This window comes from Coturnix japonica, chromosome 8 (genome assembly GCF_001577835.2).
Source record: "Coturnix japonica isolate 7356 chromosome 8, Coturnix japonica 2.1, whole genome shotgun sequence".
In the NCBI taxonomy this organism is placed as follows: domain Eukaryota; kingdom Metazoa; phylum Chordata; class Aves; order Galliformes; family Phasianidae; genus Coturnix; species Coturnix japonica.
In genome coordinates, this window is record NC_029523.1 from 4,675,988 (window position 1) to 4,695,931 (window position 19,944).

Sequence of the window (19,944 nt, forward strand, 5' to 3'; positions counted from 1 at the left end):
TACCACACCATGAGGGGTGGGTTCATCCTCCAGGATGACAGAACAGCTGCTGAATGCCTTGATGTAAAATGACTGTTTGCCTTCATCCTTTCATGAGATATACTCACTTCTTGGCAGAGCCTTCATTCTGCTGATGACCTCTTGACACTATGAGCATGTTCTTTTCTTGATCCTTCTTTACTTATTGTTCAAGCTTACAGATGGGTAGTTCCAGTGTTTGTCCCCTTTAATTCCTTGTCCAAGAGCAGATCGCTTTCTTTCCTGTAGTGGTCTATCGTATTTTAGAATATACATAGAAGCACAAGCAGACTTAGTTAAGAATTATTCTTCATCTATTTTAGTTGTTTATTTTCTTCACTCCTGGATTGAAGAGCAATTTCAGTAAATATTGTTGTCTTGCTTGATGCAAAGGATTTTTAACATTATCTTGTCTTCTTCAATTTACATTGTTTCCTTCTCTGTGCATCTGTGCTCAGCAAGGAAGCAGCAGTGCTGTTCTTGCATGTGGATTTTCTGCTGAGTTGTGCTAGTAAAAAGGTCAGGATTGTGAATTCTGAATGCTGGAAATGGAGCTAAGGCTTTGCTGTTTTCAAGGGCCTGCATGAGGGAACGCGAGCACTTCTTCATCCTTTGGGCCCTTACTGGGCCTATGGTAGGGTGCACATACACCTGCCTCTGGGGGATGCACAATAAACAGGTAAATGCAGTCTTCAGTGAACACAGACATTCCCTGTAGGATGCAATACATCCTAAATGCTGCAGATGTAGAAATGTCATTGCTTTCAGGCTGTTAGCAATGCAATAAATTCAGGTATGGAGTTTTAAATTCCCCTTTTAGGTGTGGCACTTCAACGTATATTACCAATTACCAGTATTACTCAGCATGTCATAAAGTGCCTTGTTGCTTGAGAAGGCTGCCTGCAGGTCTGAGTGTGCACAGAGCAGTTTCCATGTCAAACACTGTGTGAATTCCTGAGGTCATTTGTACTTACAAAGGCGAGTAGTGAGAGCAAACCAGGCTTGTAAGTCAAAAAATCTTGCATTCCTTTTTCGTTTTGTATTTTTCTGGAGCTGAGATGCTGGATATATAGTATGGCTGCTGAGCAGCTTGCCAGAGTGCCTGTCGCTTTTTCAGAGCAGTGAGTTTCCTGTGCCAGATGATGTTACTAATGAGAAGGGAGAGCGTTCTTGCAGATGAGGATGGGGATGTGTAGCTCTTCTGCTCGTACCTTTCCCACTACATTGCTGAGAACTGTGCAAAAGCTCTGGCAAATATGAGAAAGATGTTTCTATGAGGAAAACACTATAGAATTATGTTTTCATGGACTCTGTTTAATTTCTAATTCATTGCAGTTAATGCAGTTGAGGCAAATTGGCCGTGTGATTGTAAGCTGCTTACTGGTCAGTGTTGTACATTTTGTTGTTTCAAGTCCATGTGAACCTGCGGCAAGTTCAAGAAATCATTTTCATGCTTATGAGGATGCAAAGTGGCAAAAAACAGTTTAGTCTGGAATTGAAGATGAACCTTTTAATTGGGACTCACACAAAGCAGTTGCAGAAATCCAGAGTCTGAGTTACCGCATTCTAATAAGTAACCTTTTCCATTTGTGTTTTTGAATAGTACTGACCATTGGAATGGAACTTAGCAATGGAATTAGTGTATCTATAGAATCATAGAATCATAGAATGGTCTGGGTTGAAAAGGACCACAATGATCATCCAGTTCCAACCCCCTGCTGTGTGCAGGGTCACCAACCAGCAGACCAGGCTGCCCAGAGCCACATCCAGCCTGGCCTTGAATGCCTGCAGGGATGGGGCATCCACAGTTTCCTTGTGCAACCTGTTCCAGTGCGTCACTACCATCTTCTTCTATAGAAGATCGGTCCATTTCTGGGTTCTTCATTCACTTTCCAGATATGCACATGGTTCCCTATTGCTCATTTATTTCATGAGACTCTTTAGCTTTCAAACAATTTGTTTGCTAACAATGTGCTTAATAACTGCACAGTTCTCTGCAGAAGACAGATAACTACTGAAAAGGTGATTTCGTTCTGTTGTAATGTCTTTGCTAAGTTAAAGAATTAAAGAAGGCTTTAAGTCAGAATCAGAATATTTATTAAATCTAAACTGTGAGAAAGGGAGTATTTAAGATCTCAGTTAATTGAAGTATTGCAATTGGAGGTTCCTGAAGAGCTTGAAAAACTAAGAACTGGAAGTTTACAGCATTGTCACAAGTTATCAAGGGAAAAATACCATTCCCTTGAAATGGGAAGAAACATTGAGTTCATTGGAAATGGGAGATTTGGGGTTTTGCTTTGTTTTTGTAATTTATGTGGAAAATCAAAGTTAATGCTCTTAAGTCCCTTAAAGAATAAATCTTAAATAATTCATCTTAGATCTTTTCTTAATTACACAACAGTATTGTATCTGTAGGCAACATCCTTATCTTTGAGGGTATTTTGGTTAATTACATCGTATTTCAGCAATATCAAGTCCCAAAGGTTACTTAAAGCTAAAAGTATACGTATAATTGGAAATGTAATATGCATGAAGCTCAAAAATGTATTTGCTTTGGGCAAATGAAATAAAATTGTGTTGATTCTACAGAGTTAGTTTAAAACAAAAATATCTTTATTTGCACATATCACGTTGCTTTGACTTGTTTAGCTTTGTCCTAATTCCTGTCCTGAACTCAAGGTGACAGCCACGTATCTGGCCACAGCTGCTTCCATGGATCACGTTGTGGGGAATTTCCTTCGGAACAGACATTGTCTGTTCTTAATACATTTTCACTATTTTTCTTCATTTTGATTTATAATCTCTTCTCCTGATACTCGCTTGGAGACAGACCCTTCAGCACGTTCCCTGCAGGAAGTCATTGCAGCAGAATGACAGCCTCTGAGATTATTCTGCTATAACACAGGCACAAAGAAAGTCCATGTGGATGTTGTGCTGGAGTTTAAACACAACTGCAGTACACCTCCATCACATATTTTCCAAGTATAAGCTCTGCCTTCTTGCTCTGGTTATGTTTGAAAATGGATTTATTGCTACTTATGTTGTGCTCACGGAAGTTGATCATGAGAATGTTCCTTATTCTTCATGTTTGTGTTTAAAATGCAGACTGATGGTTGGGGTTACTTTTCTTTTTAAACACTGCATTTTCCACCTTCTGCCCTAATTTCAACTCGCTTCCCAGTCTCAAAGGCATATGTTTATGTTCCTGGTAGTTTCCTTTACCTTAAATTCTATCCATACCAGTTTGCAAAGCAGTTTATATAGGTCTTCAAGGTAGTTTGAATTAAGTCAGTGCTGTTTATAGCAACAATTAGCCGTTGTGCTAATACTGCCTCTCTTGACAGATAGAGCTACCATGAAGGTTGATCATTTTGGTTTTAGCCTACATGTTTTTGTTGCAGTTGTTAATTTAATATGTCTTTTTATGTGAAGAAAGCATCGATCACATGTATTATCTGTAATTTCATGTATCTGGAGCTGGCCTTTCAAGACAGAAATAATACATGTTTTAGGACTGCTGCGCAGTTAAAATAGACTGGTAGATTTGGGGGACAAAGAGGTAAAGGCTGTTTATTGTTTATTATTAACAAGTGATAGTTTTGATTAGTTCTTTTTCAGTAGTGTACTTAACTAGTCTTCTTGTAGTTACTTGTCTGATGAAAATGAGTGGTGAATTGGGATCATGGTCACCTCTATTTCTGCTGTTAAGGTACAGTAAGCAGTAGAGGCCAAGGGACAAATTTACTGGGGAATGTATGAATTCTTTAAAAGAATATTCAGTTTATGTTCCTGATGAAAATCTTCCTTACTGGGGTCACTACCAACTTCCTTAGAAGTATTTATTGCTTGGTTTCTGCCAGTCAGAATGGAGAAGGAAAGGTGTTTCTGGCAGAAGTTATTGACAATTATGATAATACTCTTGGCTTAAAAGGAGCCAAATGTCATTTTGAGATGAATAGTTGGCTGAAGGCATTGTGAGGTCTCTCAACTGTTTTTCAATGGTCTTGGGAATCTGGAGGGGTCCCAGTTGACTGGAAGCTGGCAAACGTTGTCCTGGGCAAGAGGGAAGACCCTGATAATCAGAGGCTTCTCAGTTTCACTTCAGCACCTGGTAAAATGATGTACTCAGTGCTTTTTCTATAAAGGGAAGGTTTGCTGTGGAATTGGAGCCTGCATGCAGGACTGGAGTGTACACAGGTATGTTTGCAGTGGATATGGACTGAGGAGGAGCTGTTGGCTTGTTCCTGCAGCTCTGGCCTTGCACTGCAGTTTTCCCTCCCCATAACCTTGTTGTTTCCTCAGGATGGCTGTCTTTTCCATGTCAGTCCTGCTCCAGCTTACTTCCTGTCCCAGGTTTCCTCCAATCCTCAACATCCTCTAACATCTCTTTCAAAACAGTATCCATCATCTTGTCTCTGAAAAGCAGAGAAGGACGGAAGGTTTTGTTATTTTCAGTGATAAGAAAAATGTAACACGGCCATCTTACCATAAAGAGTTGTCTTCATTTTTCAGCATAACAAGGAAGTGGAAAAACAGTTTCTGTTGAAATTTTCAGTGTAGTTTTTGGTGTTTTTTTCTAGCAAATGACCTGTTTTCTCACAACGTGAAGGTTTGTTTTCCCCACACCCAAGAAGGAAGCACACTCCGCACACAACCCATAGTTACCTGTTTTTCAGCTCGTACTTGCTGCATCATTCCCTTTCTTATATTCCTGACTTCAGCAGAATTATCCCTGGTTTAGGTGAAGATAAATCACATCCAGATCTTTTCATGCAGTTTGAAAAATAAATGAGTTTTAAATATATGTTGACTGTTATCTTTTCTAGGCATATTCTGTCTACGATGAAGATATTGGCTATTGCCAGGGACAGTCCTTCCTTGCAGCTGTGCTACTGCTTCATGTGAGTTAATTGCTAAATGAAAGCTTTGATACTTAAAGCAGCCTTAAAATCAGTAGTACTGGAACATCTTATTTGACAGATGTGCACTGTTTTATATTTGTCTATATTCATTTTACTGCTGTTGCTTTCTGGCAAATAGTGAATAGCAGCTTCTGCTTCTATGAATGTAGATTTCATTTATTTAGGAGAAACCCATCAAATTATCAAGTACTTCTGTGTCAAAAACAGAAAGTGATGTTCTGGATTTTTTTTGAGTTTAGTACTCTCCTAAAGTACTAAAGGTGGTAAAGGGATTAAGGGGAACTCAGATCTGGGAGATGTTCTCAGAGTAGCTCACAGAGGAAATCATGCCCTTGAATTTTCAGCAATATGTTTTTCTCCTGAGGACATTTTATGAATCCTTCTGAATGAAAGCTGAATTTGAATGTTGATGTTTTAGCCTGTAACCGAAATCTTTACAAACCTTCATCTGTCACTTCCTATATATACATATGTAGGTGTCTAGACATAGGTAGAAAAATACATGGTTTTTATATTTTATGAGATGTTTTCACTTAGATGCATCAGTAGAAAAGAAGCAGATTCAATATTGGTAGATACTGTGAAGAGTTTCTGAATAAAACACCTAAGATCCCAACAGCAGCTCTTTTTCTGTCCATTGCCTTTTTCTGTCAGGCTTTTAATTAATGAATTATTAATCGTGGTTGAAATACACTACAGCCCTGTGGGTTTGGATGGGATGTTCATGACATATATATGTTACGTATACTTTTCCCAAGGCACCCAGGAATCTAATTCAGATTAATTTAACTATAAGCTGTAATTTCTGGTAAGATTTATGACATGAAAGTGTTACAGAGAAACTTGAGGTTTGTCAAGAGTTAATCTGAATTCAGTTCGGTTACTGCAGTCCCACATACTTTGCAAATCAGCTCATATCTATCAGTTACTTTGCAAGTAATTTTTTTACTCAAAGAAGGTTTTTAATTTCAACCAGAAGGATAATTTATTTGCAGTACCCAAGTTGTTTAGAAATGAATGGGTGTCACGTTCTTAGTGTTCAGTACTTAGCTTTTCTCTCTTGGTAGTATGCAGTCATTGCGATAGAGAATCTCTTTTCTTTCTAGTGTTTCTGGAGTTAGAAAAAAGTGCCCTGTTTTACAGGGAATGCTAAATGGCAATTGCACTCATTTTAATATGCCCTTTATAATGTTTGCTTTTACAATAGGATATTAAACTGAAATAATCAGAGAAAGGGGGGAAGGGAAGCAGTGTCACTCATGTAAGTTGGGAGCTTCCCAGGATATCCTCCAACTTGTGTTTTTCTCAAATTCTCCAACCAATCTGCATCTGTGAATGCTTGTACGATCCCCTCTAACTCTCCAGTCTTTGCATGGATTCTAGATTCCTTCGTTTCCCCTTCTCTTCTGGGACAGGCTGTTTCTTTTCAGCGTAGATATCTTTCAGGGATGGTTGGGTAGCCTGAACTTCCATCCTGGCTTTTTGTGATTTTGCTGCTTTGGTGAAATTCCCATCAAAGATGAGCAGGTAATCTCTAATCTCAGGGGACCAGTGTTGCCATCTCTAATAAGACTTGCTGTCAGTCTGACTGGATTTGGCTTTTTTTTCTGACTGACTCTTGGAGACGTTACTAAGTGAAAAACTAGTATTTCTTTAAAAAAAACAACACCAAAAAACAGAATATAAATGTCTGGCTTTTGTAATTCCAAATAATAGGTTTTATTTGAAGTTAAAAACAACAACAACAAAGTAAATTTCATTTACGATTTTGAATTCTTGGGGTTGGTAATACTGGAGAACCTGCATCCACAGAGTGAGGACACCTTGGCCTCTGCCTGTACCGTCTTTGGCCCAGTACTCACCTCTGTTCCCTCTCCCTGTGGTGGGGGAGGAATGACTGTCAATGCACGTGTCTGAGCATGCAAGGTAGGTGTGCTTGTGCATGAGCATCTGTCATTTTATTAGAAATAATTGTTACCTTACAAAAAATGTATGTTTGCTTTCATTTTATTCTAGAGCAGATTGAAGCTTTTTGATCAGGATAATTTTTTTCTCCCCATCCCTGTAGCTGCAGCCTTGATCAGCTGTCAGAGGGGATTGTTTTGTCCAGATAGAATAGTGATAAAGAGCTTTGAGATTCTCACAGAGGGTTGGTCGTAGCTCAGTTCTGCATATTTCACAACCAACCGAGTCTTTCTTGGTAGAAGTCAGTGTCTTAGGATGGTTTGTTGTTGTGTTTTGCTTTGTGTTTGGCTTTAAAGCTGGAGTTCTGCACCTGAGATGGATCTCAGACCTATTGGCACAAAGCATAGTGATGGCAGTTGTATAGTTGTAGGGATGCAATACTGACATGAGCCTATGATCTGATCCCACATTTTCTTCAGTCTTACAGAGCCACATCAGGGTGTCCATCAAGTAGAACAGTCCCCTTGAGATTTCAGTAGCATAATTCTAAATTCTGAGTGCTTTGCTGAACAATTTAATACATCCCTGGTTTTGAATTCATCTCAATGTATTTAAGTGTGCGTGTGTGTCCGTCTGCAGAGAGAATACCCATCCTCAGCTCAGTTCTTAGAATCAGGTTTGTGTGTTTCCCCAGATGCCGGAGGAGCAGGCGTTCTGTGTGTTCGTGAAGATCATGTATGACTACGGCTTGAGGGACCTCTACAGAAATAACTTTGAAGATCTCCATTGCAAATTTTTCCAGCTGGAGAAGCTAATGCAGGTGGGGCCGAAGTAACAAATTGCTTTCCTAAATGGGGATACTGATGTGGGGACTGGTGCTTTGCTTACATCACCTTCTGGGCAGCAAATCCCTTCACTTAGAGGTGGGGCAGGGCAAAATAAATGTAGGTCATTTTACTGGGATGTCAATGCATTGCTCTCTTTTTGGGTGTAATTATGTCCTATTCAGAGCTGGTTAAATGGAAAGTTGCAAGTTTGACACTATTGCTCTGACTAAGAAGCACTTACTAGCAGTTCAGTAAGCCCTGACCTGGGTTTCTGTTACAGAGTGAAAGCTAGGCACTAGAGCTAGCTTCCCTTCATGGTCTGCAAGGTGAGCTTGTTCCAGTATCTATTGCTTTTCTAGCAGAATCATTTATAAATGACAAGGCATGATTAAGAAAAAGCTTTTAAAAATATATATGTACATGATGGAAATTTCACAGCTACTCTGTCTTTCCCCTATTGAAGATTTTGTAATTTCTCAGTATAATTTAATAGTATATTGTGTGATGCCATGATAGAATTCATTGTAGTTATCTCATTAAAACTGTAACCACAACCACTACAAGTTATGTAGAAACTTATTACTGTTGCTTAGAAGAAGCCAGGGTTTCACTTTATTGTGTTTCTCAGTCTTTAGCAACGTGGTACTTACACTGCAGATGATGGTGCCGTATTAAGGAGGAGTACTGAAGAATTCATTACTTTTTCCTGTACTGCAGGAGCAGTTGCCTGATTTGCACAGCCATTTCTCAGACCTCAACTTGGAAGCTCACATGTACGCATCCCAGTGGTTCCTCACTCTTTTTACTGCCAAATTTCCACTCTGCATGGTCTTCCACATCATTGATTTACTACTTTGTGAGGTAAGAAAGATCCTTGAATCAGAAAGTCCTTTCTCCACTTCATGAATGCGTTAAGAACTAATGTATCTCTCTGTTTCATTTTGTTGGAGTCAATTACAGCTTAACTGTGTGTACTAACTTCTTTAGAAAACGTGATTATATTGAAGAGACGATGTTCAGTGAAATGCTGGTCTGGTTTTCAAATTAAAATTGTGATTTGCCTCATTCTTTACTAAGGGATCTTATTAACAGTATCTGATGTACACATCTGTTCTCATTTAATTTGTTACGCAGTGTATTCAAAGTTGGAAAATCTAATCTCCAGGAGATACCCAGTGAGCTTTTAGTGGTAAGACTCTTCAGATTTTGCATATCAGAATGTCACCCAAAGACACGACTCCCTCCTTCCTTATTCCAACTATTCCAACTTATTCCCTGCTATTCCAACTAAGGAATGCATTACTTCAGATACCAAATAGTACATTTCTGTATTGTGGACACATCCACACTGTGATTAAAAACAAAAATGGTAGTCAGGAGTGTTTATTTTGGTGAGATGTAGGTTCTTCTTTTTGCCATCAGGAAGTCAGGGTGTAGAGATGGTTGTATATGTATGTGTTTACATATGCGTACGTGTGTGTATAATTGATATTTTCAAATCATAGAACCACAGAATGGCCTGGGTTGAAAAGGACCACAATGATCATCCAGTTCCAACCCCCTGCTGTGTGCCGGGTTGCCAACCATCAGACCAGGCTGCCCAGAGCCACATCCAGCCTGGCCTTGAATGCCTGCAGGGATGGGGCATCCACAGCCTCTTTGTGCAACCTGTTCCAGTGGTTGCAAAGGGCTTCACGAATGTGAAACGTGGTTGACTCTGGTTCATTCTGTACATTTCTTAGCATGAAGTATTTTACTTAGAAATTTTCAGGCTAGCTGCGCTTATGTTGATGTTTTAGTTTAGATATATCTGAGCTCTAACTCTTTCACAGTGCCTTGTTTCCTTTAAGTGGGCAAATAGGAAAAGAACAGTTGTTGGTTTGTCCTGTCTCTGCCCTCCTTTTTGCAGAGATAGCTGTCCAACAGAGAACAAAATACCTTGATCACTTTGGAATCGTGAGTTAGGTTTTACAGTGGTCTTCTCGCCTGGGTTTGATCACTCTTTGTTGCTTGATTTTATTTCTTCATTCTGATCTTGACGTAGAGCTGCACTCGGAAATAACCATTTTAAGAACTTGTTAGTCAAGAAGTACAGAATACCATTCCATAGTGGTGGTTATTGTGCTAGCAGTATAGCTGCATCCCACCTGAAGTTTGTGTACTTACTGCATTAGGCTTGAAGGTGAAACATGCTGTTGAGAGATTTTAGTTATGGTTAATACAGGTTTAAATATTTGCATTCATCTCACGTGTGACAGTGTTTATCTCAGCATGTCTGAAGGAATTACTCTGGGAAGAAAGGTGGTGGAATTGGAAAGAGACTCAGAGAAGCCAATGTGGGAATCTGCTAGAGAAAGGGAAACTGGTTAGCATCTGCGGAGGGCACCAAAGGAGCATCCTTTACAACAGTTAAAAGTAAATCAGAAATGATAAGAAAATTGATTTCAAGTGAGAAGGTACGTACAGACATCATGAGAAACAGTGGGGCAGTGTGTAGACAGGAACGTACAGAGGCAACAGTGCAGACTATCAGAAGATTGCTCCTAATGTTCATGAGTCACCCAGGCTGGAGTAGCAGGCAGTTCTGAGCATTTGTGAGAGGAGCAAAGATTAAAATCAGGTTAAACTAAAAATGGGGTTGACTCTCACCATGGAGAGAAAGTAAAATCTGAAGGCACGTAGACAGGCTAGGAAAGGAATCATTCCTTAATGGAGGGCTGAAATGGCACTGCAAAGCAGTCTGTCCAGGCAGCTTCCAGAAGGAGTCAAAAAATAATTTGTGTCTGCACTAAACTGTCTTTATCTCTGAACAAACAGCATGCCTGTGATTCCAGCCACTGGAAAGAGAAAAAACAGTTGCAGCTGCTAAAACCAGAACATATTCTTCTGGAGAAAAAAAATCCTCAAAAAATCAAAACTCCTTTGAAGTCTTTTGATTTTTTTGGGGTTGTTTTTGTTTGTTTTTTAAACAAGCTTCCAGCCTTCTCATTAATTTGTCATAAATACAGATGAATTTAAAATAGCTCAACTTTCCTTCCTGGCTGTGCTTTCTCCATAATCCTGTCCTGGCTGCTGCTGACAAGAAGTTTACATCCTATGTATATGCTGTGAAAGAAGAGTACTGGGGGAAGGGGAAAAAAGGTTAAATCATTGCTACCTGCAAAGTGGTCATTCCAAGGGCAGTTCTCTGACATCCATGAGAATCTTTGAATCGTGGATGAGTGGTTTGGGTTGCCCAGGAACTCTTGGATGAGAATTGTCGTTTTAGTTGTTGACCGTGGCTGGGAGAGATACTACAGATCAGAGTGGAAGAGGAAGCGTTCGAAGTACTGCAGTTGTGCAGCTGTGGTCAGGTAGGCCTGCCTGCTTCCCTTGCATGTGCTGGACGGCAGCTCCACAGCTGGGAAGTCAACCTTCATTGTACACCATTTGTGGATCATCCTTCATCACAGGATCCCAGGGAGATGGGATTAGCTGAATTTGGGATGGGAATGATGGGGAAATGTTTAAAATCCCATCAAAGCTTGTGCTATTACAGTCAAGGGCTTTCCATCATTCTCACATTATAACTATCTTGATTAATAACTAAATAAATAGCTCAGGTTTGCATGAGTTTTGGACTTAGTGTGGCCTCTTCAGGATTGAGTTCTTCCATCCTGTTGTCTTTCTCTCACCTTTTTTAAGCCATATGCAGGCTGCTGAAGATTCAACCCCAGAATTACTTATGTAAAAATAAGCAATGCTGCCTTGATAACCGTAGGACAGAATATGTCACCCAGGGTTATCTAGAAAGGAGATGTTTTGAATTTCTTTGTCTTACCTTGAGCAGAAACTGAAAGTTTGCCAGCTTGGAGGCAGGTAACCCATACCATCATGGCGCTAATTGTAAGGCTTAGTACTTGTTGTCTGAGTGCCTGTGGTAAGAGCAAACAAACCAACCTCTAGATCCAGTTGGAAGCATCCATGAGATTACATCAGTTTTCAGCCTGGCTCTGCAGATAGATTTCAACATCTCAGTGTCAGCTGAAGAGCTTCCTCCAAGGCTCCTGTTAGCTGCTTGTTTCAGCCACTTCATTAGTCTCCTTTTGCTATTTCTATTTGCATTACAGAACAACTGTGTTGATGAAATGCAGAGTTCTGTGTGGGCTTGTCAGTCTTAACTATCCATGTGACATCATGCTATTGAACGCTCCTGAGGCTGCTTTGTCTTGCTCCCACCGTTGACTAAAAAATTGGCATCATTTAACTTTTTAACATTTATCTTCCTCTTGCATTTTAGAATCTACATCTTGGAATCAAAATGCCTTTTAGATGCACTGAACAAGTGACCTTGATTAGACATTTAAAAGAGGAGGAAAACAGTTGGCAGGCTACATAGAAACTTTTAATTTTGATTTCATGGAAGTTGCTTCTTAAAAAAGAAAATACCCAAACCAGTTGGAATATATATACACACACACACATACAGTGCTGCCAAAACTGAAGGAGGTTCAGAGCTCAAGCTGACGTTCTGTTCTTTACCTGGCATTTTGAGATGCTATTGCTAACCTGCTGTGTGTGTGTCTGGCTACTCTCATGTGCCGGTCTTGGGGATATGAAATACATAAGGATTGTGTCTCTTTCCTTTCAAGGAGTGTTCAAAAATCCCTCTGTGCTGCCTTTCCTGCTCTGGTACATATATTTACATATCTCAGTGTCAGTAATTACGTAGTCCATTACAAAAACTAGTGTTTTGACTGCAGAGCTGCGATTTTTGGATCAGGACTGAAAAGACAATGATAAAACCGCTTTCCTGTCACTTCTGTGTTTGAATGCATTGTTTTTTTGTACAGCTCGTATCAGAGAATTGAGGCTGCCTTACCCAGGACTACACAGCAGCAGCTCTGTCTTTATGTTGTTGTGATGTCCAGCTTTGGCATTTAAGCTGTGCTGTTCCTCCTGTCCATTTCTCTTTGTGTTACACCCGCTGGGGAGCTCAGCCTCCTTCCTGAAGCCTCTCTAAGCCACTGCACTTCCATGTGAATAGTCTGGGAAGGCTTTCTATCGGAGCCTATTCCAGCTAGATCCTAATTGGTTTGAGAAGAAAGAGAAGAGGTTGTATCTCAGACTGCGGGTGGAAGGGATCTCAACACACGTGCCCCATTGGGTAGCACTGATTTGCTGCATTCGAGGCTTGCTATTCTGAGAAAGAAAAGATGCATGGATCGTTAGGTGGTTTGAGGCCTTCCATACAGTAAGGCACAAGTTCTTGTATAACAGCTCTGTGTTTTTAAATGACACTTAGCGGGACTGGTGTTAAGCTCTGAAGTTGTCATTGCAAGGCTGCTGCCAGCAGTACTTTTACAAAAGAATTGCGGCGCTCGTGCAGCGTTCTCAATTCAAAGTGTGACATGTATGCATGAATATAGCATGTGCAGTCTCTTATCTCCTGAAATAGATGTTCCTTTAGACATCGTGAGGCAAAGCAATGATAGACAATTAGTGTGATACATACGCTATAGAAAGATACAGAATTTTGTGTCAATTATCGAGAGAACAGAAGTGACTTTTCTGCATCATGAAGCAGCTGCTGACACGTCAGTCATCGTCACCTTCACTGCAAAAGCCTGAGGTCTGGAGTACAGTGGATATTTTGCTTTCATGTATTTAGATGAATTATATAAATCCATACTAAATGAAAATTTAGCTTAATCTATATGATGAGTGGCTTTTTTCCATTACTAGAAATTAGACTAAAAAGGATTTTAGATGAATGTAGTATTTGATTGTGTTTTATGGGGGAGAAACATGCCAAAGTTATTGTATGAGCGTGTGTAAAACATCCAGGTTATAATAAAGAATTGCAAGTTATTTTCTAACTAAAGGTTATAAGAAGCATTAGGTGTTTGGGTACAGAATTCCAACCAACCAACAGCAGAGACATTGGAGGCATATAACATTGCGTTCTGTATTGCCTGGGGGCGCAGAACGCAAAATGCTGTGTTCACTTTTAAAGCTATAGAGAACTTGTAAGAATTCCAGCTTGAATTGAGGGAAGTGTTTTCATAGAGCACATTCAAGAGGTTCTTGGTGAGCCTCAAGGTTTAACATAATGCTTTACACTGCGTTGTCCAGCTGTTCCTGTGACATCCACGGTGTACGTGTCTTCTATTCATAGCTGCAGCTTGTTTATCCCCAATTATGAGAAGGCTGGTGATAAACACTCAGCATGAGCAAAGGAAAAACGATTTCACGGCAATCTGCAATTCAAGATAACTTCTGTGAACAGAAGGTGCCTTTTTGGGGATGCTGATAAATGTTGTGGTCCTGTAACACGGAGCCTGCTTCTGTTTTGGAAGATGTTTTGGGATACAGGTGAGAAGTTGGCGGAGACAGGGATCCAAGAGAGCAACCTACTTGTGCCTTAGCAGGCAGAGGCAGCTAATGCCATATCACAGTTTGTCTCCAAATCCCTTTCCCCATTGCCACTGAAGTAATTTTGCAACTTACTAGTTGATGTTCACTTGGTTGATTTTTCTAGGAATACAGTAAATTTCCATAATGCTTACTTAACACCAGTGCCATCTGCTGTAGTGGGATAGCAGCATATTCCAGACAGCCTTGGCAGTGCTGAAAAGTGCTTCAGAAATAACTGGAGGAAGGGGATAACAAACGACAAAGTGATATTCCGTGAACAAATCCAGGAAGCTGAGCTAATTCGGGGGCTGTTTTTAAAAGAGAGGGTGGTGCAGCCTGCCTGTGCCAAAACATTTCCCGTCACTTCGTGCTTGGAAACTGAGGCCTGAATTTCTGATGAAATACATAAAATCAAAAAGTAAACGTCACATTGAAGGGGTGATAAAGGTGAAGGCGTGACAAAGCAAGTGCCAGGGCTGTGCTGTGATAGAGACGTCATGAAGAACGGATACTGGGAAAGAGATCAGATGGCACAGAGGGAGCTTTATCACGGGTGTGTGTTTTCCCCTGTGTGCTGTGACTGAGGGAACGTGCAGAGGGGAAGGACACACATCTGTGATGTCTCAAATCCCATGCATCGTTTCTTATCAAGAAAATTGGGGTCTGGAAGATTCCTGCTTATCTTAGCATGTCTGAGGGCAGTTCTCGGTTTCCATGGGGAGCTGGAGGACCTGGCTGCAGGTCTCTTTTTGTATCATAGAATCATATCATAGAATCCTAGAATGGCTTGGGCTGGAAGAGATCTCAAGGATCATGAAGCTCCAACACCCCTGCTGCAAGTAGGGCTGCCAGTCTCCATATTTAATACCAGACCAGGCTGCCCAGGGCCCCATCCAACCTGGCCTTGAACACCTCCAGGGAGCATGCCACTGCAGAAACACCAGATGCCAGGGAGCAGTTGGGTATGAGAAAATGCCTTAAAATCCCATGGCTGTAATTTTTATTCTTTGAAATCAGTCACATGAACTCAATAGAAAAAGGGCTAATCTCATAGCACTGTAGGCCTTCATCCAGCCATTGCAATATCTTAGCATTAAATGAGGTGAAAGTCACACAAAGCGTTTAAATATTTACTAGCACTCTGAAATCACATTCATTTCTTTTAAAAGCAACCAACCAAACACAATTTTATGCAAAATCTTACTTTCATGGTTGTCTGGTAATGTTTATCATGTGCCGTTTCATGCAATACAATACAGAAAAGCGGCACAATGAGTATTGAATCTCAAGACACTGTTTTCATTATTTCCATGATGCCTATTTATCTAATTGTTCAGTCAACTGGTTTTAATTGGATTTTTGTGTTATTCATAGCATTGTAGTATCAGGATGAAGAATTCTGTGTTTCCTTTCCTTCATTTATGTGTTTATAGCATTTCCTGCTGTTAGTTATTATAGGAGCAATACATATGGGGTGCACTGGGGGAAAACCAGTTTGAGATGTCAACTAATTTGGAAGTCAGACCCCTTTGCATTTTGTTTTTCTCCGAGATAACTGTCTAGGAAGAAAGCTCTGTCCATTGCTCATACAAAGCAGCTTGCTTGTTTCCACATATTGAGATCATGGTTATGTAGCTTTTAGTTCTATGGAGTGAACCAGAATTTGGAAATTAAGCTTATTCTGGCCTTCTATAGCAGGAATTACAAACTGTTTTTCCAGTGGAACTTAACATTTCTTTTCATACATGTCTGTGATCTGCTGGGCTAATGAGGCCATAATTCAAATGGTATTCAGTCACTGAGGTGAGTAGCCGTGGCTGAATGCACATGTACACATGTGGGTGTGCTGTGTGCAGATGCAGCCAGTCTTGGTAAATAGAACTGTTCCTTGTTTCTTATGCCTTATTTCAATGAGTTAGCTTTTCCTTTCCTTCGTTGTCTTGTCGCTGAGCTGGAATAAAAGCACAAGCCGTACATCTGAGTAAAAGCTTCAAATTAATGTGCATATCTTTGCAGAGCGTGCTCCGAGCCTGCATCACTTACAAAGAGAAATCTGGGCTTCAGAGCATATTGTACAGCGTCAGCAACGTAAATGTATCTGTGACATCCCTGAGGTTTGTTGTGTATTCACGGCGTGTTACAGATGCCAAACAAACGTTTTGCTGGAAGCAATCCAAAACACCAATAGAATTGTAATTCTCCTTTTGATTTCGTAACCCCAATTACCCTCTACGGCTCTTTTGAAGGGAGTATGCGACTGAACGCATAATTATGAAGCACTTTCTAATGATGAAACAATGTCAAATTAACTTCAGTGGAATAACTAATCTCTCCTTAAAAAGGGAAAACTCGCTTGTAAGACTGGAGCAGGTTAACTGCTTCTTGATGGCATGTCACGTTAGTCTTTAGATTCCTCCACCCTTGAGGATGTGCTCAGGCGTCCTTTTCCACCTGGTGCTGAACTTCAGAGAATATCATTGTATTAATACCTTCATTGCTTTCCCAGGCATGTTGCCTACATCTAGGAGCAAAGATAAGGACACTCAAATGAATTTCCTGTGCTCTCCTTGAAGAGATTCATTCCTTTTATTTATGGAAATGTTGTACAGGTGCTGCCCTGTAACCAGAGGAAGGTCTGTGGTGGTCTGGGTTGGATGCTGGTCTGTAAAGTAGCCTGCGTTCCTGCAAGGCATCTGTCTTTTAAGACACGATTTAAGATGAGAGAAAAATCCCAAAGGAATCCCATATGGAAATGTAGTCCCAATAGTACGGGATTAAACAGTATGACCTGACTTTTATGTCTTCCCTCAGTGTGCTGGTGAGCTTTACCTGTTACCTAAATGTGTTTGCTGCTCCCTCCCTCAGCTCCCTTTGTTCCTGTCTCCTGGCATGTTTGCTGGATGGATACAGATATATGTCCTCACTTCTAAGGGAGGACATAAGCAGCCTTTCTGCCACACAGATCTCACTAAATAAAATCATTTTCAGAGAACCTGAAGGCCAGGCTGGATGTGGCTCTGGGCAGCCTGGTCTGGTGGTTGGTGACCCTGCACGTAGCAGGGGCTTGAAGTAGATGATCATTGTGGTCCTTTTCAACCCAGACCATTCTATGGTTCTGTGATTCTATTATCTTTACCATCTGTTCGTTGCTCCTTGTTCTCCATCTTCATGTCAGGCCTTTTCAGAAGCCAACTTGTTTCAGAGAGCAGAGAGAGTCAAGCTGAGGGCTCCTGGAAGAGTACTTCTGGCTGCAGAGGGTTGAGGAACTGTGAACAACTGTCACTACAAGAGCTGGCTTCTGAGCTTAATTAGATCTTTTTGAGTGCTGGAGGCCTGTATACGAGCTTAAGAGGGTTCTTAGGTAACACCTGATGGAAGCAGGGAGATACTGTACAGACACTCAGCTAGACAGATAAGCCTCTAGGCATGTTATTGTAGGAACTGCTAGTTCTTCTGGTTGCTGCAAGCTCTTTGGAGGAGCACATCCACGTGCCTTCCTTCTGGGATCTCTGCCCCTGAAAGCTGTGCAGTCCACACACTGTCCTTTGTTTGCCCAGCAAAGCTTCTTGGGTTGATAAACAGAATGGCTGCACGAGAAGCAATAGGGCACAATAAACCCCTCACCATTCTTGTGCTTTAAGGGCAGCTTTTGTTTATATATATGTATCTAGTTTTCATTTTTGCTGTTAAATGTCAAACAGAAACTGAGGTAATTCTTGACAGCTTTCATGTTTGCAAAGACACTAATACTGAGATCTGCGTGATAATAAGGCAGCTATTTCAAAATGCACAGTTAAAATGATGACCTTTGGTTTTAGAAAGTCATTATCTGAAGCTTATTTAATATGGGCTCTCTCCTCTTTCCTTTGAGGGTGATTTGCATGTACTTCCATGTTTTCATTATAAAATTGCTGGAGGGATATTGCTAGCAATGATTTATAAGTCTGGTACACACTGGTATTTTTGGTTCTTCTGCTTCTAAAATAGATGGAGGAGTTTAAGCGCTGAATCTTATAAATCAACGTGTTGTAAATGAAGTAGGATTTTAAATAAGAGACTGGAAAAAATGAGCTGAGATAGCCGAGTTTAACAGCTATGAAAAAGAAGGCAGTGTCAGAACAGTCTTTCTTGCTCTAGGAAGAGTCATTCAGGTCTGTGGTTTGACTCAGTGGTTGTGAGTTACTTAACCAGGTGGGTATGGATGCAATGGGGCATTGGCCTCCGATGGGTGTTTGGGATATAGCTGGGAGTGCTGTGCACTGAAAGAATGGCTGTAGGTGCTCTGGGATTGAGTGTCATGACTGAAACTCACAGACAGACCTTTTGTTCTTGTTAAAACAAAGTGTGAGGAGCAAAATAACGACTGTATTTGAAATCTCTGCTATCACTTTTGGAAGAAGGGTTTCCTGTTAACACTTTTTGGCTCAGACCTGCTGCAATTGTGACCTCTAGTGGAAAAAGGCAGTCTGTCATAATGACTATGCACACTAACTGACTGAACTATGCAGTATTCAGCGTGTCTAATGTGGTAGCATTTCCAAGACTAATTAATAGCAACATCCCTTCATGGCATTGTACCACCTATAGGAAGGAAATACAGTTTGTTCCCAGGAATGCCTCCAAAGTCTCTGTGCATAAAGTCTGATTTTTATAGGGGTGTAGTCAAGTGCTTTTAGGATGAGACTTGGAAAATACTCCATTGCAGAAGCAGAAACTCCCTGAAGAAGGCTCCCTTCTCCAAAGTTCTGCTGTTATCTCACAACAGATTACACTGACGGTATTAAGTGATTGATAACAGCTCTCAGTTACTGGGAAAAGTCTTGCCAGCTCGAATATTTCTGATGCTTTCCTGAAGGGCTGCTTGGTACAATATCCTGTGCTGCTGATGAGAAACAGCATTGGCAGGTACTGGAGAGCTGGAGAGGCATCCTGTGACATGCAAAGCACCTGACTAATTGCACAGCGAGATTCCAGAACTCCAAAGAGCCTCCATCTTCCCCAGCCAGGAGTTTGAAAGCTGAGCCTTGGAGCTTTAATGACGAGCTTTGAAGTGTAGCGAGGAAAAGAAAGGGGTTCCCTAGGGATTTGTGGCATCTTGTTAAGATGCTGCATGGCGATAAGTAGCAGAGAAAAGAGATTTGTGTGCTGGCAATGATTGAAGTCTCTTTCTTCTTATTTTTCAGGGTATGAACGTAATCTTTCACGTAGCCCTGGCTCTCTTGAAGGTAAGTCAGTCATTGATTAGAAGCTTTTCTTATTCAACTGTATGGAGTGTTTGAATGTAGTGTAATGAAGGGCTGATCATGGTGAGACTTCTGGGAGAGAGAACAGAGGAGAAGTATGCACTGAGGTAGAAATGTCTTCAAAACTACAGTTATGATAGATTTGTTTATCCCTTTAAAATTAATCATATCATAAAGTTCATGGAACAAGGAGTGCGTTCTTAGCACTTAAGTGTCTCATATGAGACTATTTAGGAAACAATTCTGATTCACTTCACAGCATATTTATTTTATATCTGGATTCTTACGTATAAATACTCAAGAAATGTGTTGGAATGTTATTTGGTGTCAAATGTATTTGCAATGTCAAGGGAGGAATGGAAGTCTTTTATGGAATGGGTAGCTTCTATCTTTGGTTTAGACTCAGAGCTTACCTAAAGCAACGAAGCACACACAAGAAAAACCCACCTGAAGGTGAACCATTGGCTCTTCTGATGGCAGTAAGACTGCTCAAAATGAACTCGGATCAACCTTCACAAGTCAGCTTTAGTGCAAATGCAGCCCTTACATGGGCATGTGATACAGAATTAGAAGTTCCACCTTAGAATTCAAGTGATTTGGTCCAAAGCTCAGGGTAGAGCAGCCTGCCAGTAC

At 40.7% G+C, this 19,944-nt stretch overlaps 1 protein-coding gene across 8 annotated transcripts in view; it reads left to right on the forward strand.

Moving 5' to 3' along the window:
- The window catches only part of RABGAP1L (RAB GTPase activating protein 1 like), a 160,482-nt gene that overhangs the window by 87,301 nt on the left and 53,237 nt on the right, over positions 1-19,944 (forward strand). For all 8 annotated transcript variants that reach the window (XM_015869566.2, XM_015869565.2, XM_015869563.2 and 5 more), the window contains 4 exons: positions 4,845-4,919; positions 7,540-7,665; positions 8,390-8,533; positions 19,252-19,293. In XM_015869566.2, coding sequence (XP_015725052.1) covers positions 4,845-4,919; positions 7,540-7,665; positions 8,390-8,533; positions 19,252-19,293 — 387 coding nt within the window. The remainder of the gene's footprint in view (positions 1-4,844; positions 4,920-7,539; positions 7,666-8,389; positions 8,534-19,251; positions 19,294-19,944) is intronic.